Here is a 21,785-nt window from a genome sequence, read left to right as displayed (position 1 = left end):
TGACAGCAGAGGAGCGTTAGAGTCTTTAAATAGCAGACGCCCAGTATATCAGAATATTGTGATAGAGTGTAGAGAGAATGTTAAGAGACTAGAAAAAACTGGGTATAAAGTAAGATTCATGTGGATCCCTTCACATGTGGGAATACAGTTGAATGAGGTAGTTGATGACATAGCGAAGAGAGCCACTGAAAAAACTCTTGTTGATGTTGTATGTCAGTTAACCTTGAAACAAATAAAAACAAGACTCAAGGTGATTCAGGAGGGTGAAGAAATGATAAAGAGAATGGCAATGGTGGACAGTAGTAACACACTTAAGAATTATTCAATAATAAATACAAATTCGTCCTTCACTTATGGTAAAGGAAAGTCTACTTGGAAGGATTCAATTTACATGAGATTACGATTAGGATACAAATATATCTGGCAATACGGTGTTGATGTCAGTGAAAAAGATAAGGAGTGTAAATTATGTAGTATGCCGTACGCCCACACCTTAGAACATTATGTATTAGAGTGTCACCTTATTGAAAAATATAGAAATAAGGAAATAAATAGTGTACCACATCAAATTGTTTGGATGTGTGATAATGGTATAATAGACAGTATACTTAGGAGCTACAAGAATTTTGCCCCAAGAATGTAACAATTATATGCTGTACTTGCTGTATGCAATGTTAAATGGGATTCTTGTACTGTTATATGTCTATTTGTACTCACTGAATTTGTGCGCCCCTTGAGGGACTTGAAGTAGAGGGGGGTAGAAATAGCCTAAGCTACTCTATCCCTTTGAGATGTATTTATTGCTTATCTCAATAAACATACTTGAACTTGAACTTGAGAGGGGCAGTCCTTGACGGGATTGGGAAGGTCATTCAACATTTTGAGACCCTTGATTTACAGAGTATTTCTGGTTTGGTTAGGTTGCACTCTTGGAATATCAAACGAAAGGTAGTCATATAATAACTACCTTTCCCCTTATCATGGTTCATTCAGTATATGTAACTACTGTACTTTTTTACAGTAGTTTTTCCTACAGCTTTTCTATATATAATGTTGGCTTGGTATGAAACACCATGCGTATTAGTGGTTTTAAGTATTGTATATACTAACTGTATCTATAACTCCAACATTATATTTGTAAATCAACTTTGTATATACTTTTCCTGAATACAAAATTGAATTTTAGCTCATTCTGCCCGAAACGCTTTGCGTAATAGTGGCTTTAGGCATAGTATGTACTAGCTCTATCTATAAATCGATCAATTTATGTAAAATCTCTTGTTTGTATGTACCTTACCTGAATAAACATTTATTTATTATTATTATTATTTATTTTAATGTAATTTAATTAATTTAGAGGAGCCTGCCCCTGGAGACGCGGGTGGTGGAGGCGGTGCTCTGTGACGGCAGCACGTGTAGTCCGCCCTCTCCGGCTCATCCTCTCAACCGCTCAAAAATGTGTCTTCTTATTTTGTAGCAGTTCACCCCCGAGGCTCTATAATATTTAACTATGACTGCCGACATGGATACCGAGGACTCGAGCGTTGCAGTCATCATCAAGAGGCGACTTACACGTGAGTATAGGAGCCGAGGTGGGCAAAGGAGGGAGGTCGTGGGTTAACATAGGAGGGAGAGAGAGAGACACACCAGGCCGGGTGTGTGTGTGTCTCGTTTGGGACACATTACTAATAATTATCTTTAATAACTGATTGGTTTGAGAGATCTGTGATTGGTGGTGGTGATCAGGAATGGTGTATCCAGTTCCCTAGGGTGAAGAGTGGGTATGGTTCTTTTTTTTTGGTTGCTGATCTGCTTGGCTTAAATCTGATCTGATCTGTTGGTGTTTCGTGTTGATGGTTTAATGTTGCTCTGTAGGTACTCTGCAGACTTGATTCAGTGGGCATAGACTTGGGCATTTATTATTTTTTATGCTTTATTTTTATAGATTTTTTGTTTTGAGATTGGCTTTTTTACTTGGTCCGGAACATCAGGGTTTGAGTGGATCGTGTGTGGCATATTTGTATGGCTACGGTTGTTAATAGGTAGCGGGGGACCCAGAGCCCGCCCGTACGAACTCATTGTACGCTTTGGTCAACTTGCGGCACATTTATTAGTCACTAATTTTGCCAGTATAGCCAGAGTACAGTCTAATTGTACAGAGGCATTTCAACACGGCTCATTTTCTAATTTTTTAAATTTTATTAAGATTGGTTAGGTAGGATTAAAATTAATTTGGGAAGTCTTTGGTATAAAGTTACCTGTGTCTATATAGTCTGCAGCGGGTTACTTAGAGCGAGCACTGAATATTTAATAATTATTGATAAAGAAAGATGTTATACACAAGATGAAATGATCATCAGGTTAGGCTAGGCTAAATGGTGTAGATACAGTATTATTATTCTATACTGTGTTTTGTTTAATTACTGGTACTGCATATATTAATTATTCATGTAAAGTGTCAGACATTGACCAGAACATGTAAGAAGTTGGAGTGTGCTGACTTATAATTAATTACTTAATTGTAATTATCTTAGTTCCAGGATGAGAGCTATACTTGTCATACAGTGACTCCTCTTGTGAGTAATGGGATTGGATATACCTGAGTTTTTTTTTCTATTTCTGTGAAGATCTGCATTCCTTGGAAAATTGGCTGTCACATGAGTATTTATGTAACCACTCTTTATAGTGTAGCTCTGCTTTCTCTCTTTAGAGTTAACCCTATTTATTAGAACATATTTATGAAGATTTCACATGCTTCTACATTTAATATCTACACTTTGTTAGTCTCAGGACTCAGGGCTGGGGGGAGAGGGCAGTGTATTGAATAATACTTTATAATTCAGTTCGTGTCCTATTCAGTGCCTAGACAGTTAAAATTAAATTTAATAAAAGATCCTCCCATTGTGTTTTGGGTACATTGTTCGTTTATTTTTGTTTAATAGGGGTGTTGTTTTGCTTTAGCTCTCATACAGGTTGAGGTAGAGCCAGTTGGCAGGTGGTTCCATGCATATGAAGCTCGGAGGCTGCGTGGCCACCTCATCTCCTCTGCTGGGGAGAGCGAGGAAGAAAGTGAAGGAGAGGAAGGCCCTGAAGTGGAGATTGAGGATGATATTCAGTATCTCAGATCACTCAACCCTGCTGATTGGAAGGTAGATATGAATCATTATTTTGTGTGTATGTAGTATGCATGCATATTTATTACTGTATCAAGTATATGCAGTATGTGTGTGTATATACAGTATGTATTCTGTGTATGCATGCAAGCAGGCAAGTATCAATGTATATGAAGTCTATTCTTACGTGAACCAACAAGCTACATTAAATGTAGAGTTAAACAAAGGTTAATTTGGTGGAAAGCAAGTGATAAACAGAGCTTATAAAGTTAGAAAGGAGTAAAAATTCCAGCAAGGTGTTTGTGGCCATTGGATGTATGAAATTCATATAATATTATGATGTCAGTGCTGTGCAAATTCTTACTGAAAAGTAAGTACTGTAATTGTAATTTGATGCCTGTAGCTCAAGCCACTTTGAACCTTGACATCATATTGAGAGTTTGTTAAATAGAAATATTTGTAAGAGTTTGGTATGGTTTTCAAAGGATGTACCTTCTAGTTAACCCCCCCCCCATGAATTGTTGTCCTCGGCTGTTAACCTGGATTACCCCCCCCCCCCCCCCATATCCCTCCCTTCCCGCGCAACGCTCAGAGATTTCCTCTCAATAATTCCAAATAGTGTAGAAAATAAAATAAGTATATTAATATTAATTATAACCTATGACTTTATTTTATAATACAAAGAGTAATAAATTGTATCAAAAGGAAACAGAATTAAGGAGGGTGAAACACGTGAGGAATACATTACAGTATATAGTAAACTAGTTGGTGGATATAATAAGCATATTAAGGCAAGGGGGGAGGGAATTGGTAAGAGAAGGGAGTGTAGGGAAGTGACATACGGAAGAAAGAGTAAGAGTAACTGAGTGCAGAAGCAGTGTACAATTATACTTCCACCTAATGTCTTCCCCATTTTGGAACCTCTTGTTCCATGAAGATGAGGCCTAAAGGTCTTGTAAGAAGCTTGTACATCTTGTACTTCTTTACACCCAAAATGTATTATCCTCCAGCATTGAATTGAGGTTAGCATAGGGTGCCACAGAATGTAGTGTCACCATCAGCATGATTAAGGAAGCAAGGATATGTATTGTACAGGTCAAGTTCATAAAAGAAAGCAGACTGTGCTGTCGGGTCTGTCATTTCAGCCAGAAGGATATAGTATTCAGGGAGTGGGGGAAGGGGGAGGAGAGGCGTGGTTGTTGTAGGCGATGAGTCACAATAACGTGGCTAAAGTATGTTGACCAGACCACACAGTAGAAGGTGAAGGGATGACGATGTTTCGGTCTGTCCTTGGACGGACCGAATCAGAGTGGTTGTTAATCAAGAGTGATGTCACTATAGGTGGTCATCAGGCAAAGCTCATGTTTGACCTTATTTGATGTAGTTAAGGGAACCTTTCCTCTTGGTAACAACCTTTAAATTCAGGTTGTCATTGGGACTTTGATAGCTTAGGGTCCTTGAGCAAACTACAAGTAGATTATCTGTTACCTTGGCTGCTTTAATTTAAAACCTCCAGCATCTCCGTCTTCTAATACGAAGTTGCAGGAGCATTTCATGCCTTGTGGTATTAGTACCATAAATTCGTCTAGCCCCCACACAGTGATCCAACATTAGGCTCGGTGGATCAATATACTTCTGGGAGCAGCAGAATAACTAACAAAAGTTTACAAGTTAATGTGTGTAGAGTTTTACACAAGATTGATCACAAGTTAACAAGTTTGTTTTTGCAATCTCGAAGCATGTTATGTAGCTTTAAATAATCTGTATGTAATTAATTATGGTCTCATTAATGTTGTATTAAATTATTTAAGCTTCTAAAGGATTGTCATTTAAAATCAGTTATACTGTATTACAGGATCAAGATCACTATTCTGTGTTGGGACTGAAGAAGTATCGGTACAAGGTATCAGGATGATGACTATAAAGAGAGCTTGTGAGTAAAGTTCACTTATTTGGTGTGCATGGTTTTACCAGAGAAAGGGCTGCGATTACAATCAGTTCCATGAAGATTTACTACTTAAAATTCAAGCTTCAAACATAAATTTGACTATTGTAAATACAGTAAATAATAATTTCTAGCTAGGAGCTCCAATTTGTACTATATTATTATTGATTAGAAGTAAAATGCTTTTAGGAATTTGAGTTACTGGACTTTAAAATAATAATAGTCCAATAGTAGTACACATTGTTCAATTAGCCTAATGCTAATAGATACTATAACTATATACTGTATAATAATTATAACTTGTTAATATAGATAATACTTGCTAGCTATACAGTCTTAACTCCTATTATTCAGATCCCTGTTTCCAGATTCTTGGATTATCCAGGCTTAGAAATATCCAAGACTCATTCTCTATTGACTAGATGCATGTCTGGTTAATGAGGTCCCTCGTTAATTGAGAAGTCTCCACACACTGCTGTGGAAAGAAAATACAAAAATATATAATTACTTAACTTCTTCAAATAAGTATATCAAAGCTATCTTGCTGTAAATTAAGTGAAATGTGAAAGAAATAGAGTACAATGTTTGCAAGCATCCATAAGATATGGAAATTGTGTACGATTACAAGCATTGCAATAGGCATGTCTCCAGAATGGCATGGGTCTGTCATTGTCATCCATCATCCCTCGCTGACTGCTAATATGTCTCTAATCATATTTATATTATGTCTCCGACTGTCAAAAGACCAATTATGAAAGAATCATGAAGCAAATTTGGCCACTGCGTGCTGTGAATTGAATAGCTGTGGTTTAGAGGATTACGTGTTTTATTAACCAAACTCTTTGGCCCTTTTCAGATCGTATGATGGTGCTTCGGCACCACCCTGATAAAAGAAGAGGGGCTGGGGAAGAGATTCGTGAAGATGATGACTATTTCACCTGTATTACTAAAGCCAATGAGATTTTGGGAGATCCAATTAAGCGTCGTTCATGGGACTCTGTTGATCCAGAGTTTGATGATGATGTTCCTGTAGTAAATGCTTACAATAAAGCTCATTTCTTCGAGGTTTGTATAATCTGAATTATTTTGCATACAGAGTATGAGTAAATGTGTTTGTGATCTACTAGGGGTTACCAGACAAGCAATATGAAATAAAACCAGATATACAAATAACAGTAGTATAATGTTAAGTGACATGCTTAGAGCAGGCACTGGAGTTAAAACCTGTAGCCACTAACAAGTACATACACAGGCCCGTTGAACTCGGTGCTGATCAAGGCAGTACGGTTGAGTAGGGGGGGCTAGGTCTCTTATCAGTGTTGCTAATAGAGCACCTGGTGTGAGAGTGAAAGATGTGAATCAATGCCAACCCTATTTATGCATTTTGAAAAAGACAGTTCTTGAGAATACATATGTCTGGGGCAGTATTTGCTGTATGTTCTTATATTAGTTACATTAATAGCAAAGACACAGACATAATGCAGGCAGCAATCATTAAGCTTACATTCCCAAGACCTTCCAAAGTCCTCCTTTTTCTATGCAAAAATGCACGTAATGCATATACAAAACATTGCTCGACAGTATACCTGTACTGTACAGGTATTTAACAGTTGTAAATGCCGATGGCATATGTATCTTGGAGAAGGGCTTATGACACGATCATTTAAACTAAATAATCTACATGTATGTTAGGGCATGCTCAGGACAGTAAAGTACCTACTGCAAGTACTGATACAGTACAGTATTTGGAAAAATGAAGAATACATTTCTATGAATTTATAATTGTTTCTACAATGTTTTTATTTGTAAAGAGGAAACATTGATGAGAGGCTAGAATTCTTTGCATCTTCCTCTTAACTCTTTCATCAATGAACCTATCATGGGTATTTTATTTTATTTATACCAGACACACTGAAGAATCGTAAAAGGAAAAAGATTGCTCCATAAATAGTATGACTGAATTAAAGACAATAACTGAATATTTGATGATCATGGCTAGCAAATCGCTGTCACCTCCTTAGCATGAATGTCACTGATTTTAAGCTATCCTGGCTGTATTCATTATATAGTTTTGGTTATTGGAAACAAGGGGAGAATTGCAATACTGTAAATGTAGTATTAAAAGATAGATGCTTTCATATAGATAAATATTTTTAACATTTTTTGTTTTGAAGTTTATGCTATTTGTATGTTTCTTATGTTTCAGGTATTTACTCCGGTACTGGAACGCAATGCTCGATGGTCAACAAGAAAACATGTTCCTGGCCTTGGAAAGCCTGATGACCCAAAGCAGAAAGTAAGTCATCAGTATACGTAATAAATAGTTGAGGTGAGAAACATTAGTTATCTAAGGTTGCCATATTTTCCTCAGATAGGTACTGTAATGCAAACGACAAAGTACTGTCAAAGTACTGTACAAAGAAAAAATTAATAATATTTTCCTATGAAATTATTAGGGATGCACTGTACATTTTTTTTTTTTTATCTAATTAGTGTGTATGCTATTTAACCATGGAAGATGGCAGTACAAGATGGTTTAAACACTCACTGTATTTCCATTGAGCATTGCCATTTTTACTAATGATTGCTTACGATGTGTGATTTTTGGGATCAGGGTAAGATCCAAGAATTCCCATAATATGCCCCTTTCACAACAGGTGTTCCTGTTATGGTTAATTAAAACCAAAGAATCAATGATTTATTTGGGGTTGACACACACAATTTTTCAATTATTACATTTTAGGGAAGAGAAAAGGCCTTCTCTATCCACCGATTCTATTAACCTTAGACAACAGCTTTCAGTAATTAATGTCTTGCAAATAGAAGATATTGGGAATTAAGATTTGGTTATGAATTCCTATCTATAATTATAAAGATTTAATAAAAAAAAGTCCATAATCTGTATACTTTTAACTGTCATTTGAAAAAGAGAAATTCGTAAGATTTATTGTTTCAAGCATCCATAAGATATGAACTATCATTTGAAAAAAGAAACTTGTTTATTGTTTCAAATATTTATATACTGTATATTTATAGTTATTTTATACTGTATATTTATATACTGTATACTGTACTTAGACTGGTCATAAATAAAACCAATAAATATTCAAACTAAGAACCCTTTCCCCATCAGTGGGGGGGTTCTTGCCATGGTGAGGGAACTCTTGTGTCCTGCTCGCACAAGAAATGGGTGGCTCCTGCTCCCCCTCAAGCCTGCTGTGACAGCATACAAGCAAAGTACACCCCCATGTGTTTGCCATGCACGGAGACCAGTGTATGAAATAACCTGATGCTAATGAACTATGCCCATACATGACAGAATGAAGCTAGTCTGGCAATCACACGACAGTGGCATCAAGTCTTCGCAACACCTCTTGACATTATGCCCGCTTAACGACAAAATTAAATTAATTTCCAACATAAAACTATTTCCTTAGTGAAACATAAACCATATGCAGCTAGAAACCATGAGATTATATTTATTTTCCTATAATCAAATAGGAGATCTGCAATTTGTGGTTCGTCTAGTTGTGGCACAGTATATGGAAATGGAATGGAACTATCAGGAGAAAGCGCCAAGCCATTACGACTATATAGCACTGGGAAGGGGTCAGGATAAGGATTTGGGGGAGGGGACGAGGGGAAGGAATGGTACCCAGCCACTTGGACGGTCGGGGGATTGAACGCCGACCTGCATGAAGCGAGACCGTAGCTCTACCGTCCAGCCCAAGTGGTTGGACTGTGGCACAGAATAAACATAATGGGTTTTGTTTTCTTTTCAGGTGGACAGGTTCTATGCCTTTTGGTATGATTTTGAGTCTTGGCGCGAGTTTTCTTACTTGGATGAAGAAGAGAAGGAAAAAGGGCAAGAGTTAGTATTTAAATGTTTAAGTTTATTTTTAGTTTTATTCATACTGTACTTGAGCTTAATGCTTACAGAAGGTCTCTTAATGTGCCGTGGGGTCATATTTCTGTAAAATTTTTACATCTAACTTGAAGGTAAAGTATATTGGGAAAATTGGGTTAAATTGCATAGAATTCCAAAAGTGCTTTTATTCCGGTTTACTAGATAAAACATCCTTGAATGTCAGTATTAGGTGCTCCCTTCTCTTTCCAGCCAACATATACAGCACATGATTTTCAAAATGCTTGAAATGTACAATGCTGCAACAATATAATTAGTGATTCATAAAAGAGAAGAATGTTGTATGTAAGAGAGCCCAACACATTGACGAGAGAACAGGTGACTTGCAGATTAGTGTGTTACAGAAGTTCGTACCCAATCTGCATTTCGTTGGAATTGCACTCTTTGAAACTTTATGTAAAAGTGTGTTTACCTCACATACCACCAAATCCGTTCTCCGGTACAGTACTGTGTAAATCTTGGGCTGCCTGTATTTTAGTACTGTACCTATTGACCAAACAGGACATGCATTTATTTATTTTATATAAATATCAGGTTAAAACAAAATTACCACACCACCACACCTTCTGTGGTGGTGTTGACAAAGTATGAAGAAAATAGAAGTGATTATATTTTCATACCTTAATGTTGAGCGAGAAAATTACCACATTTAGTAAAATTTCAAAGCACTGTACCCATAATCTTGTAGATATAAAAGCACTTGAGTTTTTTCTACACTCACTTTCATATTTGTTGCATTATATTAAGTAAAATTTTGCTGTAGGTTATAAATACCAAATTCAAACGAAAACTTGAAGACTAAGCAGGAACGAAGGGTGGTCCCCGTCCCCTTCTCTGTATGTGTTTCATGACTTGTAGGTGTGCAAACATTGCAGAATGCAGCTTGTTATAAGTGCAAGATATTTCTGTGTTGGTGTTGCTGGAGGTGGCCTCACTAGATATACTTTGTAGAGGACAAAGCAATTTCCAGAGGCATTAAAGTATATATATGCACATAATTTTTCATTTTATTTACACGGCATATTAGCTTTTCTCTCTTATTACAGCTGTACCCAATTAATTTATTAGTTTTTAACTTGCATATTTATCAGCTAGTGTTTCCCAAGTGATCTAGTTGTGACAGCTTTGAACTCTTCGTCAAGTTTGTGCTTAATTTGACTCCAGCTGTTAAGACTGCATTAAACAAACAAACAATCAAGCTCGTTTTCCTCAAATGATCTTTATCTTTACTTGTATTGGTCAATACTGCTTCAGCCACCCTAGAACTGAACCCTGGCCAGTAGGCAATATGATTAATTAAATGGCAAAATGCAATTTTTTTTTAATTTTTACATAAACAATTGCATGTTTCTGTAATAATCTAAATTTTATATTAAATTTATTGATGTATCCTTTAAATTTATCCAGTGAATTTGTAATCCATCAAGTTGAGAAGATTCATTACATTCACACAGTTATTGGCACTGTTTGTTTTAATTCTTATTTTTTCTTTTTACACAATCTTTACTTCATACATTGTATTATAATTTTTTGCTTTTGATGTCAGTATTGCATAATTGAAATTAACGAAATAATAAATTGTAGTTTGTAGAACAGGATACAACAACATGGTATAAACTATACCACCTGGGATGCCACTGAATCCCAGGTTTACATGACATTATGTCATGGTACAGGAGTAAGGTGTTCGAGTCACCTTGTGTCTCCAATTGATTTTCTCGTTGATAAATATCACGTTAATGTAATTTTTTTGGTGTTATTGCAATTAATGTTATTTTAACTTGATTATTGTGTACCTCAGAGTTGATTAAACCCACATTTTGCTTTCCTACTGCCACCTGATTGCTTTTTTGTTATATTTAGTTTTGCCATTTTCTTTTCCAATCAGCCGAGAAGAACGTCGTTGGATTGAGAAACAAAACAAAGTAGAACGAGCTCGAAGACGAAAAGAGGAGATGGCACGACTAAGACGATTGGTTGATAATACCTATGCTTGTGATCCCAGAATTTCAAAGTATGTACTTTTTTTTTCCCCAAGTAGTCTTGATAAGGCAGTTTAAATATAGTATAATTAATTCAGCTAAAGGTATCTTACATAATGCTGTTACTAGTTTGTTTCGTGTACTTAAGATGGTTCATAAACATTGAAGCTATGCAGGAAATATGCTTTCCTGTCTAATTCTTTTTCTCCCTTTTGGGAAATTGTGTGTGTGTCGTGTCTACTAATAAAGGAACCTTGATCCAGCACATAATTTTGTCCCAAGATTGCTTGTGACTTGAAAAAAAAAATTGGTCAAAATTGGGTATATTGGATGCATTCATTCTACTGCCCATTACAACAATCATTCTTGGTTGAGTTAGCTTCAGGTTTGGTTAGGTTTAAATGCTCATATATTAATGGGATAACAATTAAGAGGATCTGCTATTGTTATTCTTAAATGATCAAGGACATTAATTAGCTAGAAACAATAAAGATATCTTACTTTGTCATTAGCAAATGACAAGTGTCTAGGCTGTCTCGGTATATACAAGATTTAGGATGTCATGTGTTGAGGACTTTTAATGAATTAAGACATGCGTGTGCAGTGTTGAATTCCTCAAGTAGTGAAATTGGTTAGTTTATCAAGAATCATAGTGAAGACGTGGCTAAGTATAATTGATAATATATTTCCAACTTACAGATTTAAGGAGGAAGAGAAGGAGAGAAGACTGGCGTACAAAAAGGCTAAGGCAGATGCAATCAGACAAAAGATGGAAGAGGAGGAGAGGGTGAGCTTTGGAGACTTGCCATCTATATTTATCATCTATACATTTCATTGAAAACCAGTTAAATTTCTATTTATAATTTAAAAGAAGATTTGAAGAATTTTATTATCATGTACTATGATTTCTTTTATATGTACATACCTATTCATCTTTATCTTTTTTCAGCTATATTTTCCATATCTAATATCATCCAATTGATGTGCAGAATCTTCCCTAGCTTTATAGAATATGTATTGATATTTTCATCATCACTAAACCCATTGACTTTACCCCAATCATTGCAGTTATAAGTTTTTTAAAATTAATATGGAATTTTTCCATTATGGATTTTTGTCTACTGCTATTTTTGTTTATTATGTTTTTGTATGCATCGCAAAATGTGTAATGCTGTATGTGTATTAATGCCATGATAAGTGCATCTGTTCTTGACCCTCTTGAATTATTGCAAAGGTATGTGGAATTAAGTATTAGGCAAGTAGACAGATTTCTTTTGGAAGTACATATACTCAAGTGCGTAAGAAGAATACTGAAGGAAAAAATGAGATGTTATTAATCAATTCAAAGTTGTTTTTGGAAAGTATGAGCTTTGTGTGATGGTTAGAGCAATGAGGAAGTATAGATGTGATTCGAGTGCAAGGGGTGAGGACATAAGATGTGGGATGGGTGAAGCACTATATGCTTGGGGTGGCCTGGGCATGTAGTAGGATGCTCGAGAAGCATTGGACAAGAGGGGTGTGTACAGTGGTGAAATGAGAGGCTTATTTGGTCACTTGGAAAGGGGCGAGTTGAACAGTATATGAAAGAATGGGAGGGGGTTTAGAGAGCTTGAGCATGAAAACTGTATGAATATAAAATTTCCTAGAGACATTACTGTGGCCATAACCAGATGGGGAGCTTCTGGGAGGAAGTAATGCATCTTGGCTGCTGTTAATAAAAAGGATGTAAAGTACATTAACCTTTCAATAAATGCTGTTTTTCCATATTTTTATTCCCTATGCTTTTGTCATTTTATGGATCCTTCCTTTGATTTCACTTGTAAATGCTTGCTAAGGTTAGTACACACTGTTCTCAGTAGCTACTCATAAATCATCGTCTAGAATTCTTTGACAGTTGTTGTTGACTGAACAGTATAACTACAGATGTAGTTAACTGAATGGTAAAACTACAAAAGAATCATTTGTTTGTTAAAAAACCATGAAAGAGTACTTATATTTCTCATCAAGATTAGCTTTACTGCACTGTAATTGAAGCTTTTACAGACCTTGTAAAGTTGTTGAATAGGGCTTTGTACTGTATTTTCACATCCTTGGGACTAATTTTTTTAATACTGATTAGATAAGACGAGAAGCTGAAGAAGCAGAAAGAAAGAAAAGGGAAGTTGAAGAAGCTGAACAAAGAGCAAGGCAGGAAATAGAGAAGAAAGAGCGAGAGGCATTGAAAAAGGCATTCAAAAAAGAACGCAAGGTAAGCTGAACAGGGGGTTAATTATTTGCATGAAATTTCTTAAAAAAATGTAAAATATATTGTGTAAACATTACTAAAATGGGACTACAGAAGTATATACAATAGTTCAAAGAATTTTAGTAAATTGGTGGGAGCCATAGAATGCACAGTAGGCATGGCAACAACACGTTAATTACAAAAATTAACAAGTGTGTCACTCAAGGTCATTTGTCCCAAGATAGAATCTTTGGTGAATCCAATACCTTTGATATTGCTCGCCTTATGTTCTTTTGTTGTTATGTTGGCATCTTTAATGATGATTAGCGACACTACAGTATATGGTCTTTCCGACTTGGTCCCTTCTTTTGATTATTACTTAATACAAAAGTATAGTTTTTGCATGGCTTGGCTTTACTAGAGGATCAGCTCTGGTTCACCTCAAGTACTGATAATGTTTCCAACTTCTGGATTAGCACAGTTGGATGAAAAATGAATTAGCACGTCAACATAAGACACGAGTAAACTGCATTTGGTTGTCTGTGGTGGCGTTAGCACAACCTTCTTCCTCTTAATACCTCCAGGATGCTTGTTGCTGCTACTAGACATAGTCTTGGCAAAACATTATCAAAGTTACTATCAAAACAAAAGGCAATTTAAGAAAATGTTTCACTAATGGTGTGGCACTGTGGTATAATTCAAGGATCGAGAGCAAATGGCCTGGACAGCTTCACTGGGAGATGCAGACACGTTACGTAGACCACCAGCTGGCAAGAAAATGCCTAAATTTTAACAGGAAACTACAGTCTGTACACACAGTTTCAAGAAATTTGTATTTGTTATAATACGTAATATTTCTTTATAGTTTTACTGTACTGAATTATTTTAACATAATTCCTGGTTATTCTATACTATACAGATCATAAGCCTTCATTCTCCAGACAATCTCTCCTGACACCCCTAACCCAAAACCAGCCACCCCAACACCTCCCATTCCCGCACCTCAAGCCACTGCTGTACAGGATTAATACAGTGTGGCCTGATGCCTGTCCATCCAGCAAAATCTCCAGTTACCTGATATTTCAAAGTTTTGCCAGAAAAATATCCAGCAGCGATGTTCGTCGGATAACCCAAATATATGGCTCATTGGGCTTCAGAAAAGTGAACTCGTACAGTATCATATTTTGTTCATTGGAGATTTTGATGTCAAAACGTGACGTATTATTCGAGAGGACAAGTTGGTTGGTGACTGGCTCTCCTCCATCTCGAGAAAAAGGCAATTGGTGCTGATTTGTTTACATACCATTTGGCTGCCAAAGGGTTAACTAGCGCACTAGACCTGTTGCAAGCCCAAGTCAGAACGTTTTATTTCTTTCTTTGTATTTTCATATTGACAAAAGTCACCTTCTTAGAGAATAGACATTTTATTAATTTGTTTTTTGTCATTTGCCACTCCAGAGTTTACGCACACTTTGCAAGGACAATAATTATTATAGCAATGAAGAAAGTGAACGGGTGCAGGTGATGACAGATGTGGAGCTGCTGTGTGAGGCTCTAGAACTTGTCAAAATTGAAGAGCTCAACAAGAAACTTTCTCAGGCTGGCAAAGATCAGACTAAAGGCAGAGGAGTTCTAATGAAGGAGGTGAGTTCTTACTGAGCAGTATCTTATAAGAGGTTATTTTATAGCTTTTTGTACATTGTGTATTTTTTTATATTTTTTATATAGACTTGTCTAGTTCTAAATTTTATTTGCTCGTGAAGCTTTGGATGTAGGTGGCTTTAATGACTTCTAGTTCATTCTACTTGTTAACCATCTGTACACAGTAAGAGTATTTCCTTAAATATCTTCAACTCCGGTTGCATTTACAACTTAAACTGTTCTCCTTCCTTTTGGTTTAGTCTTGTCTTTATCCACCCTGTATATTCCTCACCTCAGTATTTTGTATGGAGTGATCATATATATACACCTGCTCCTCTTCTCTTGAGTAGTTAGATTTATACACACATACACACACACAATTACAACTCACAATTATACATGAAAGAGTGCAAAATACTTGCACTGTTACACTTCCATAATGAAAGTTACATAAAAATACAGGAAGTTTCTATCGTCTAGGTAACAGAAGTTCGCAATCGCATTAAACGTGAGAGAGAGGAAGTATCAGTGGCAGCTTCTAGAGGTGGCAGTGGAAGTGGTGGTGAAGGCTCCTCACACAAAAGCTGGTGTCAGGATGATCTCCAGCTTCTCATCAAGGCCGTAAATCTCTTTCCAGCTGGTACAACAAAGCGGTAAGTCGTTACATATTTTGTAATCTCATTTACTTACTTGCCTAGCAATAAGTCTTTCCAATTAAATTAATTAAAGAATTTGCTAAGTTCCCTATAATGTCCTCTCTTGAAATCAAGTTTATCAACTACTTCAATTTCGTCATTCTCTTCTTGGCTATATCGCATGGTATATTTAATTTCCAACAGGACATGGTCACTCTTTTCCGTGGGAGGAAGGTACTGAATGTCAAATATATCTTCTTTCTTGGTGAATATTAAATCTACAATTGATGGAACTTGTTTGTCATCTAGTTCCTCCTTTGTCCATATGTTGCATACTGATGGGCTGTAGGCATTTACGATTATCAGTTTATCATCCCGATTCCAAACCCGCAGTGCCATTATGTCAGCTTCTCGTGGGTTGTTGATTATTAACTCTCTCCTTCATGTGTTCTTTCACCAGCACAGCCACACTTCCACCCTTTCTAATGATTCTGTCATGTCTCCAAATTGAGTAGCCCTTTGGGCTCATTTAATGAGGTCATTTAAAACATTTTTGTCAAGTGACAGTATCTGGGCCTTTTAATTAAATTATATTGTTTAGCTCCAGTATTTTCTATCTCGCTCCACCTATGTTGGTGTAAACAATTTTCAGAAACATGTTCCCTCTTCCTTTGTCCTTTACTCCCCCCTTTCTCTAATGATTGTGTTGGTTTGTTTTTATGTACCATTTCACAGGCTCTCCAGTCCCTATCAGCTTGTAGAAGAATATTTTCCTTCTTTTTCTATTCCCATTTAGACTTTTCACTTCATCAAGGTTTAATTTTAGCTTTTCTGTCTTTGAGAGGTTTCCTCTTAATGACCAAAGTTTCCTATCCTGAGCACTGCAATTTCCTGGTATTCTAAGACTTTCATCATTTGTTTCACTCCAGTCTCTCATATTTTCCTATCCTCCTGAAATCTGTGTGTGTGGTGTGTGTGTGTGTGTGTGTGTGTGTGTGTGTGTGTGTGTGTGTGTGTGTGTGTGTGAGAGTGAGTGAGTGAGTGAGAGAGAGAGAGAGACTAAATAAAAAAATCTTGACACATTAGGCTGTATAAGGCTTGATGAGGAGATTAAGAAAAGTTGGTAAATTAGGTAAGTTGAGGATTAAAATATAAACCCAAAAAAGGACAAAAAAAGGAGCAATAATATTGTCTGAAAACAAAAATGAGTGAAGATAGTGTGTATCCCATTGTATCCAATTTAAAAAAGTTAATGAACAAGAGTAGAAGGAATGAAAACATTTGAAAAATAATAATTTCTTGTAATAACATGAGTGTTTCTAGTACTTACCAAAGTGAAGGATGAAAGGCTAGCAGCAAGAGAGAGTGGAATTGTAAAGTTTGTTCTGGATTACAAAAATACCATAAACAGACAAAATGTAATAGAATGCAAGATTATTATGTGCCTTGGTGTATTTTTCTCTCTTGTAATTTGTTGCATGTGTGAGCAAATTTGTCTAAAGTATGAGTTAGTATTTTTGACAGAGAAGAACAGTATCAGCTGCTCATAAGAATAACCAACTAGGAAAGCTATACAGTACAGTAATTCTACCAAGTAAGTCTATTTCACTCTACAGTATTCATAATCTTCACTGTACAGGTGGGACGTTGTTGCCGAGTACATCAACCAGCACACTACCACTACAGGCATAGTACGACATGCTAAAGAGGTTCTCAGTAAGGCCAAAGAGCTGCAACACTCGGACCAACATATGCGTGAAGCTGCCAATAAAAATGCTTACCACAGTATGGAGAAGTCTCAGGGTAAACCAACAATAAGCGATGCTACGGCCTCACAGAGGTTTGACAGTGAGTAAAATTAGCCATTTTTAATTTACAGCAATACGAGTCTGGCAAGATTATCCAGTGTTTAGGATTGTTAAGTAATATTTTCAACATCAAAATACAAAGTACAGTAATTCTATATCTAGTGTGTTGCATGCTTGTTTAAATAAAATATTTCAGACTAGTCACATCGGTGATATAAACTTCGCATATACAACTGTAATAGGTGAAGGTAATAGTCAACCAAGAATGTGGTTAAGGGGGAGGTAAGGTAATAAATGAAGAAAAAGTGCTAAGCCAGTATGACTAAGAGCACTTGGAAGGGAATATGAGGACAAGGATCTGGGATAGAGCAGAGGGAAGGAATGGTATCCAATCATTTGGAGCACTGGGAAATCGAATGCTGACCTGCAAGAAGTAAAGCCTCCGCTATACCAACCAGTCAATGTGGATGGGTACCATTCCTTCCCTTGGCAAGTGCTGCCTGTGACTACAAAGCAGGATGCTATACCTATGAATGTATTAAACAGTTTATTAATGTAGAATAAATTTTTGCTGTAGTCATTAGAGAGACTAAACAGTAATTTGTGTTATTGCAAATGTACCATTTTTATTTACTGAGGAAATGTTTTCTGCACAGCACCACAGGAGATGTTAGGCATGAATACTATGGCTTGGGGTGCAGAGGAACAACGTTTGTTGGAACAAGCTTTGAAGACATATCCAGTTTCCACGCAAGACCGCTGGGACCGCATTGCCGAATGTGTCCCCAACCGTACTAAGAAAGACTGCATGAGACGATACAAGGTATGTTCATTTTCGTGTACCCTTCTGTCCTCTTACACTTACACAAATTGTACTGTGTGCCTGTATGTTTATGTATATGATTGTTACACTGTGGTGTAACATTGACAGAATGGATTAGTGTGCTAATTGGGATCATAACTTTTCCAAGTGCTTCATTTACACTTCATTTACAAAACACTTTCATTTACACTTTCATTTACAAATATATTTCTTAATATATACTTTTGTATAATTGATATTTCAAGACACTATTTTGGAAATATGAAAAAGATATGGTCAGGGTTTTATAATGTATGGTCAGAAACTGCAAACTCATTTTTTCTCCTTACTTGCCAAGTTTTTTTTTTACCTTGTAATTTATAAGACTAGGTAGCGTATTAATTGGTTGGTGCTACTTTCAGGAGCTTGTGGAGATGGTGAAAGCAAAGAAGGCTGCTCAAGCTGCTGCTGCTGCCAAGAAATAGAAAGTTATCCTCGTGTTTATATGCAGTACAGTATGTTACACTTCATTTTGACTGGTTGCCAGAAATTTGCACATCCAGAAGTGACTATTGCAGTTGTGTAAATGTACATATGTCTTCAGTGTAAAAAAAAAAAATTAGAATTATACTGCAATACATCTTTTCCACCAAATTGAATGTTGTCTTTAGTTTCTCTATAAATCTCATATCTCCTTGAAGATACCTGACATTGCCCTTTTATATATATATAATATATATATATATATATATATATATATATATATATATATTTAAATATATTAAAATGTGTGCATGTGCCCTTCCCATCGTCCTCCCCTCAGCCCTTCCCATATAATTTATATTATATACTGTATATAAATTATATATATATACAGTATAAAATTATGTATAATTTATATGAAAGTTATTTAAATGAGCATATAGGATTGTTTACATGTCAGTCCATTAATGCGAGTTGTGTATGCAACATGCTATGGTCAATGTTTTAAATGGCTGTAGAGTGCAAAATACTACTGTATATTTGTAACTTCACAGTTAGGATCGTGATCTCAATGTAATTTTGAAAATAATAATGCTTCCTAGGCCATATAAATGAATTATTAATTATTTCTTTACCGTTGTATGATGATATTCCTGGCTTGAAGCAAAGATAAAATATCATTGGCCATTTGTAACTTTGTTGAAGATGAGGTGTTGGACAAAATACCTGATATTATTTTGTATTTTGTATCTAGAAGCTTATTGCCCAATGACATTTAACAAAGAAATTGTTTAAAGTAATATTAGCAATAGCTAAAGCAGTTTAAGTATAATTTTGGTGAAAAAATCACAGCAATACCATAGTATTTTTTCAGAAATACTGTATAATACTTGACAGTCTGGGGGGACAGGAACAATTAATTTAAATTAGAAGGAACTTTTATGCCATATTTCAAGGCAGTACTTAAAATTTTGTTTTGGTTTGGTTCCCCTGTGACCTTAATCTAAACTTTATTCATTGGTAACATTTCATTTGTAGATTTTACAAATTGTGGTTTTTCACAAAGTGCCACTGTGTCATTGCCAATGTGCATCTCTTAATATTTATAACAAATTAAGTAAAAAGGTTTACAATTTATGGAAAAGCATTGTGAGTTACTTTAATTGTGAAGCAGTAGAGGACAATTTGTGTGCATCCTGCAGGGTGTCTGGAAATAGTAACTGCCTTTCTTTCTTTAATGAATTTCCTCTGAAACAATATTTTTCGGGTACATATTGAGTCTCGCTACAGTACATAGACAAAGTGTACGTACAAGTGATATATATATATATATATAACCATTGTAATTATTCCAATTCACTTGACAGTGGTTGCATGTGTGTGGGTGTGTGACAGTTTTGCCAGAGCTGTGCTTTGTGTATTGCAAGAATACTTGCAGGCTGGTACACAGTGATATCAATTTATAGTTAGTTTGAATGTAAACCCTTTCCATATGGTGAAATCTATCTGTAATGATTTTGCTTACATTTTTGTTGCCTGAGACCTTGCATAACAATATTGAGGAAAAATATTTGTAGTGAACTGGGGGAAAGAGAACTGGGGGTAGTGAATAATGACTTTTTCCTCATATGATAATGTCCAACTGTGATTTTTGACTTTTAAAAGATAGTTAATAAACAGGATTGTGTTTTCATTACTGAGATCAGATTTTAGTAATTGTTTACATAATAAAATCATAAATTTCATATAGTAGTTTACAATTATTGTGCCTTTGGTGGTATTAACTTTTCTAAATATGGTAGCCATATGATGCTAGTGGGGGTTACCTGGGTCTGTCCGTTTATCTTTATCTCTCCGTGTTTCCTCGTGGCCGTCCTCCTACCACTGTAACCGGCGATGGGAAACAGGTCTGGCGAGGTTGCGTATTGGCCATACTCGCTTAACCCATGGTCACTTGATGGAGCGCTGCCCTGCTCCTTATTGTCCTAGTTGCATTGTCCCTCTTCAACCCGTTCTCATACAAGACAGCACATATATGACTTAATGCTTAAAGTCAATATGTTGAATGTGATTTAGTACATAAGTGATATATTCCCAGTTACCTTTTTTTCCAAGGCCCAAACTCTTCCTCATGTACCAATTTACGTCTCACAGTACCCGTCCATCAACGTAGATAGCAGAATAGTCGTGATTGGTTCAATTATAATGAAAATTGTAGTTTTCAGGTCCCACATGGGTTGTGAAATTTACCTTCTATTGTCCATGCTATTATAATATTACAGATCAGCTATATCCTATTGAAGGTTCGTAGTTTTGTTTTGAGAAATATTAGTTGTTCTTAGTAAATTATAATAAGCACTATAAATTATTACATAGAATAACAGTGCTTCACCAATCAATATTTTATACCATAGTTGGTGCTTTAAAAATCTTTAAAGAATGTTTTGTAGGAACGCTAACAGAAAACGATGTTACGTTGGAATGTTTATGGGGTAAACTACTGCAAACAGCATGGTATGGTGTCTACTATACCAAATATTGGATGGGTATAGGGTTCAATACCACCTGTTAGGTGGGTAAGGGGTCCAATACCACCCGCAGGATGGGTATAGGGATCACATCCACCCACAGGATGGATATGGGGATCACTTCCACCCACAGGAAGGGTATGGGGTCCAATACCATCCACTGGATGTGTATGGCGTCCACTACCACCCACAGGATGGGTATGGGGCTCACAACCACCCACAGGATGGGTATGGGGTTTAATACCATCCACAGGATGAGTATGGCGTCCACTATCACCCACAGGATGGGTATGGGGCTTCAACCACCCACATAATAAGTATGGGGTCCAATAACACCCACTGGATGTGTATGGCGTCCATTGCCGCCCACAGGATGAGTATAGGGTCCAGTATCACCCACAGGATTAGTATATAGGGTCCACTGCCGCCCACAGGGTCGGTAGGGGGTCCACTACCGCCCACAGGGTTGGTAGGGGGTCAACTGCCGCCCACAGGGTCGGTAGGGGGTTCACTACCTCCCACAGGGTCGGTATGGGGTTCACTGCCACCCACAGGGTCGGTATGGGGTCCACTACCGCCCACAGGGTCGGTATAGGGTTCACTGCCACCCACAGGGTCGGTATGGGGTCCACTGCCACCCACAGGGTCGGTATGGGGTCCACGACCGCCCACAGGGTCGGTAGGGCGTCCACTACCGTC

The 21,785-nt window shown here is 36.6% G+C and overlaps 1 protein-coding gene across 1 annotated transcript; it reads left to right on the top strand.

The window, feature by feature from the left end:
• The first annotated feature begins 1,405 nt into the window (after positions 1-1,405).
• LOC123744860 (dnaJ homolog subfamily C member 2) lies at positions 1,406-18,745 on the top strand. Its single transcript, XM_045725048.2, is given in 15 exon segments — positions 1,406-1,574; positions 2,962-3,149; positions 4,969-5,025; positions 5,028-5,046; positions 5,915-6,123; positions 7,265-7,354; positions 8,841-8,929; positions 10,872-10,997; positions 11,665-11,752; positions 13,085-13,213; positions 14,648-14,833; positions 15,311-15,483; positions 17,105-17,313; positions 17,930-18,096; positions 18,498-18,745. Coding segments are annotated over 15 exon segments (1,857 nt in total). The 5' UTR covers positions 1,406-1,510; the 3' UTR covers positions 18,561-18,745.
• The last annotated feature ends 3,040 nt before the right edge of the window (positions 18,746-21,785 follow it).

This window comes from Procambarus clarkii, chromosome 70 (assembly GCF_040958095.1).
Source record: "Procambarus clarkii isolate CNS0578487 chromosome 70, FALCON_Pclarkii_2.0, whole genome shotgun sequence".
Lineage (NCBI taxonomy): Eukaryota > Metazoa > Arthropoda > Malacostraca > Decapoda > Cambaridae > Procambarus > Procambarus clarkii.
Note: the sequence above shows the minus strand (reverse complement) of the source record. Positions and strands in the feature narration are given on the sequence as shown.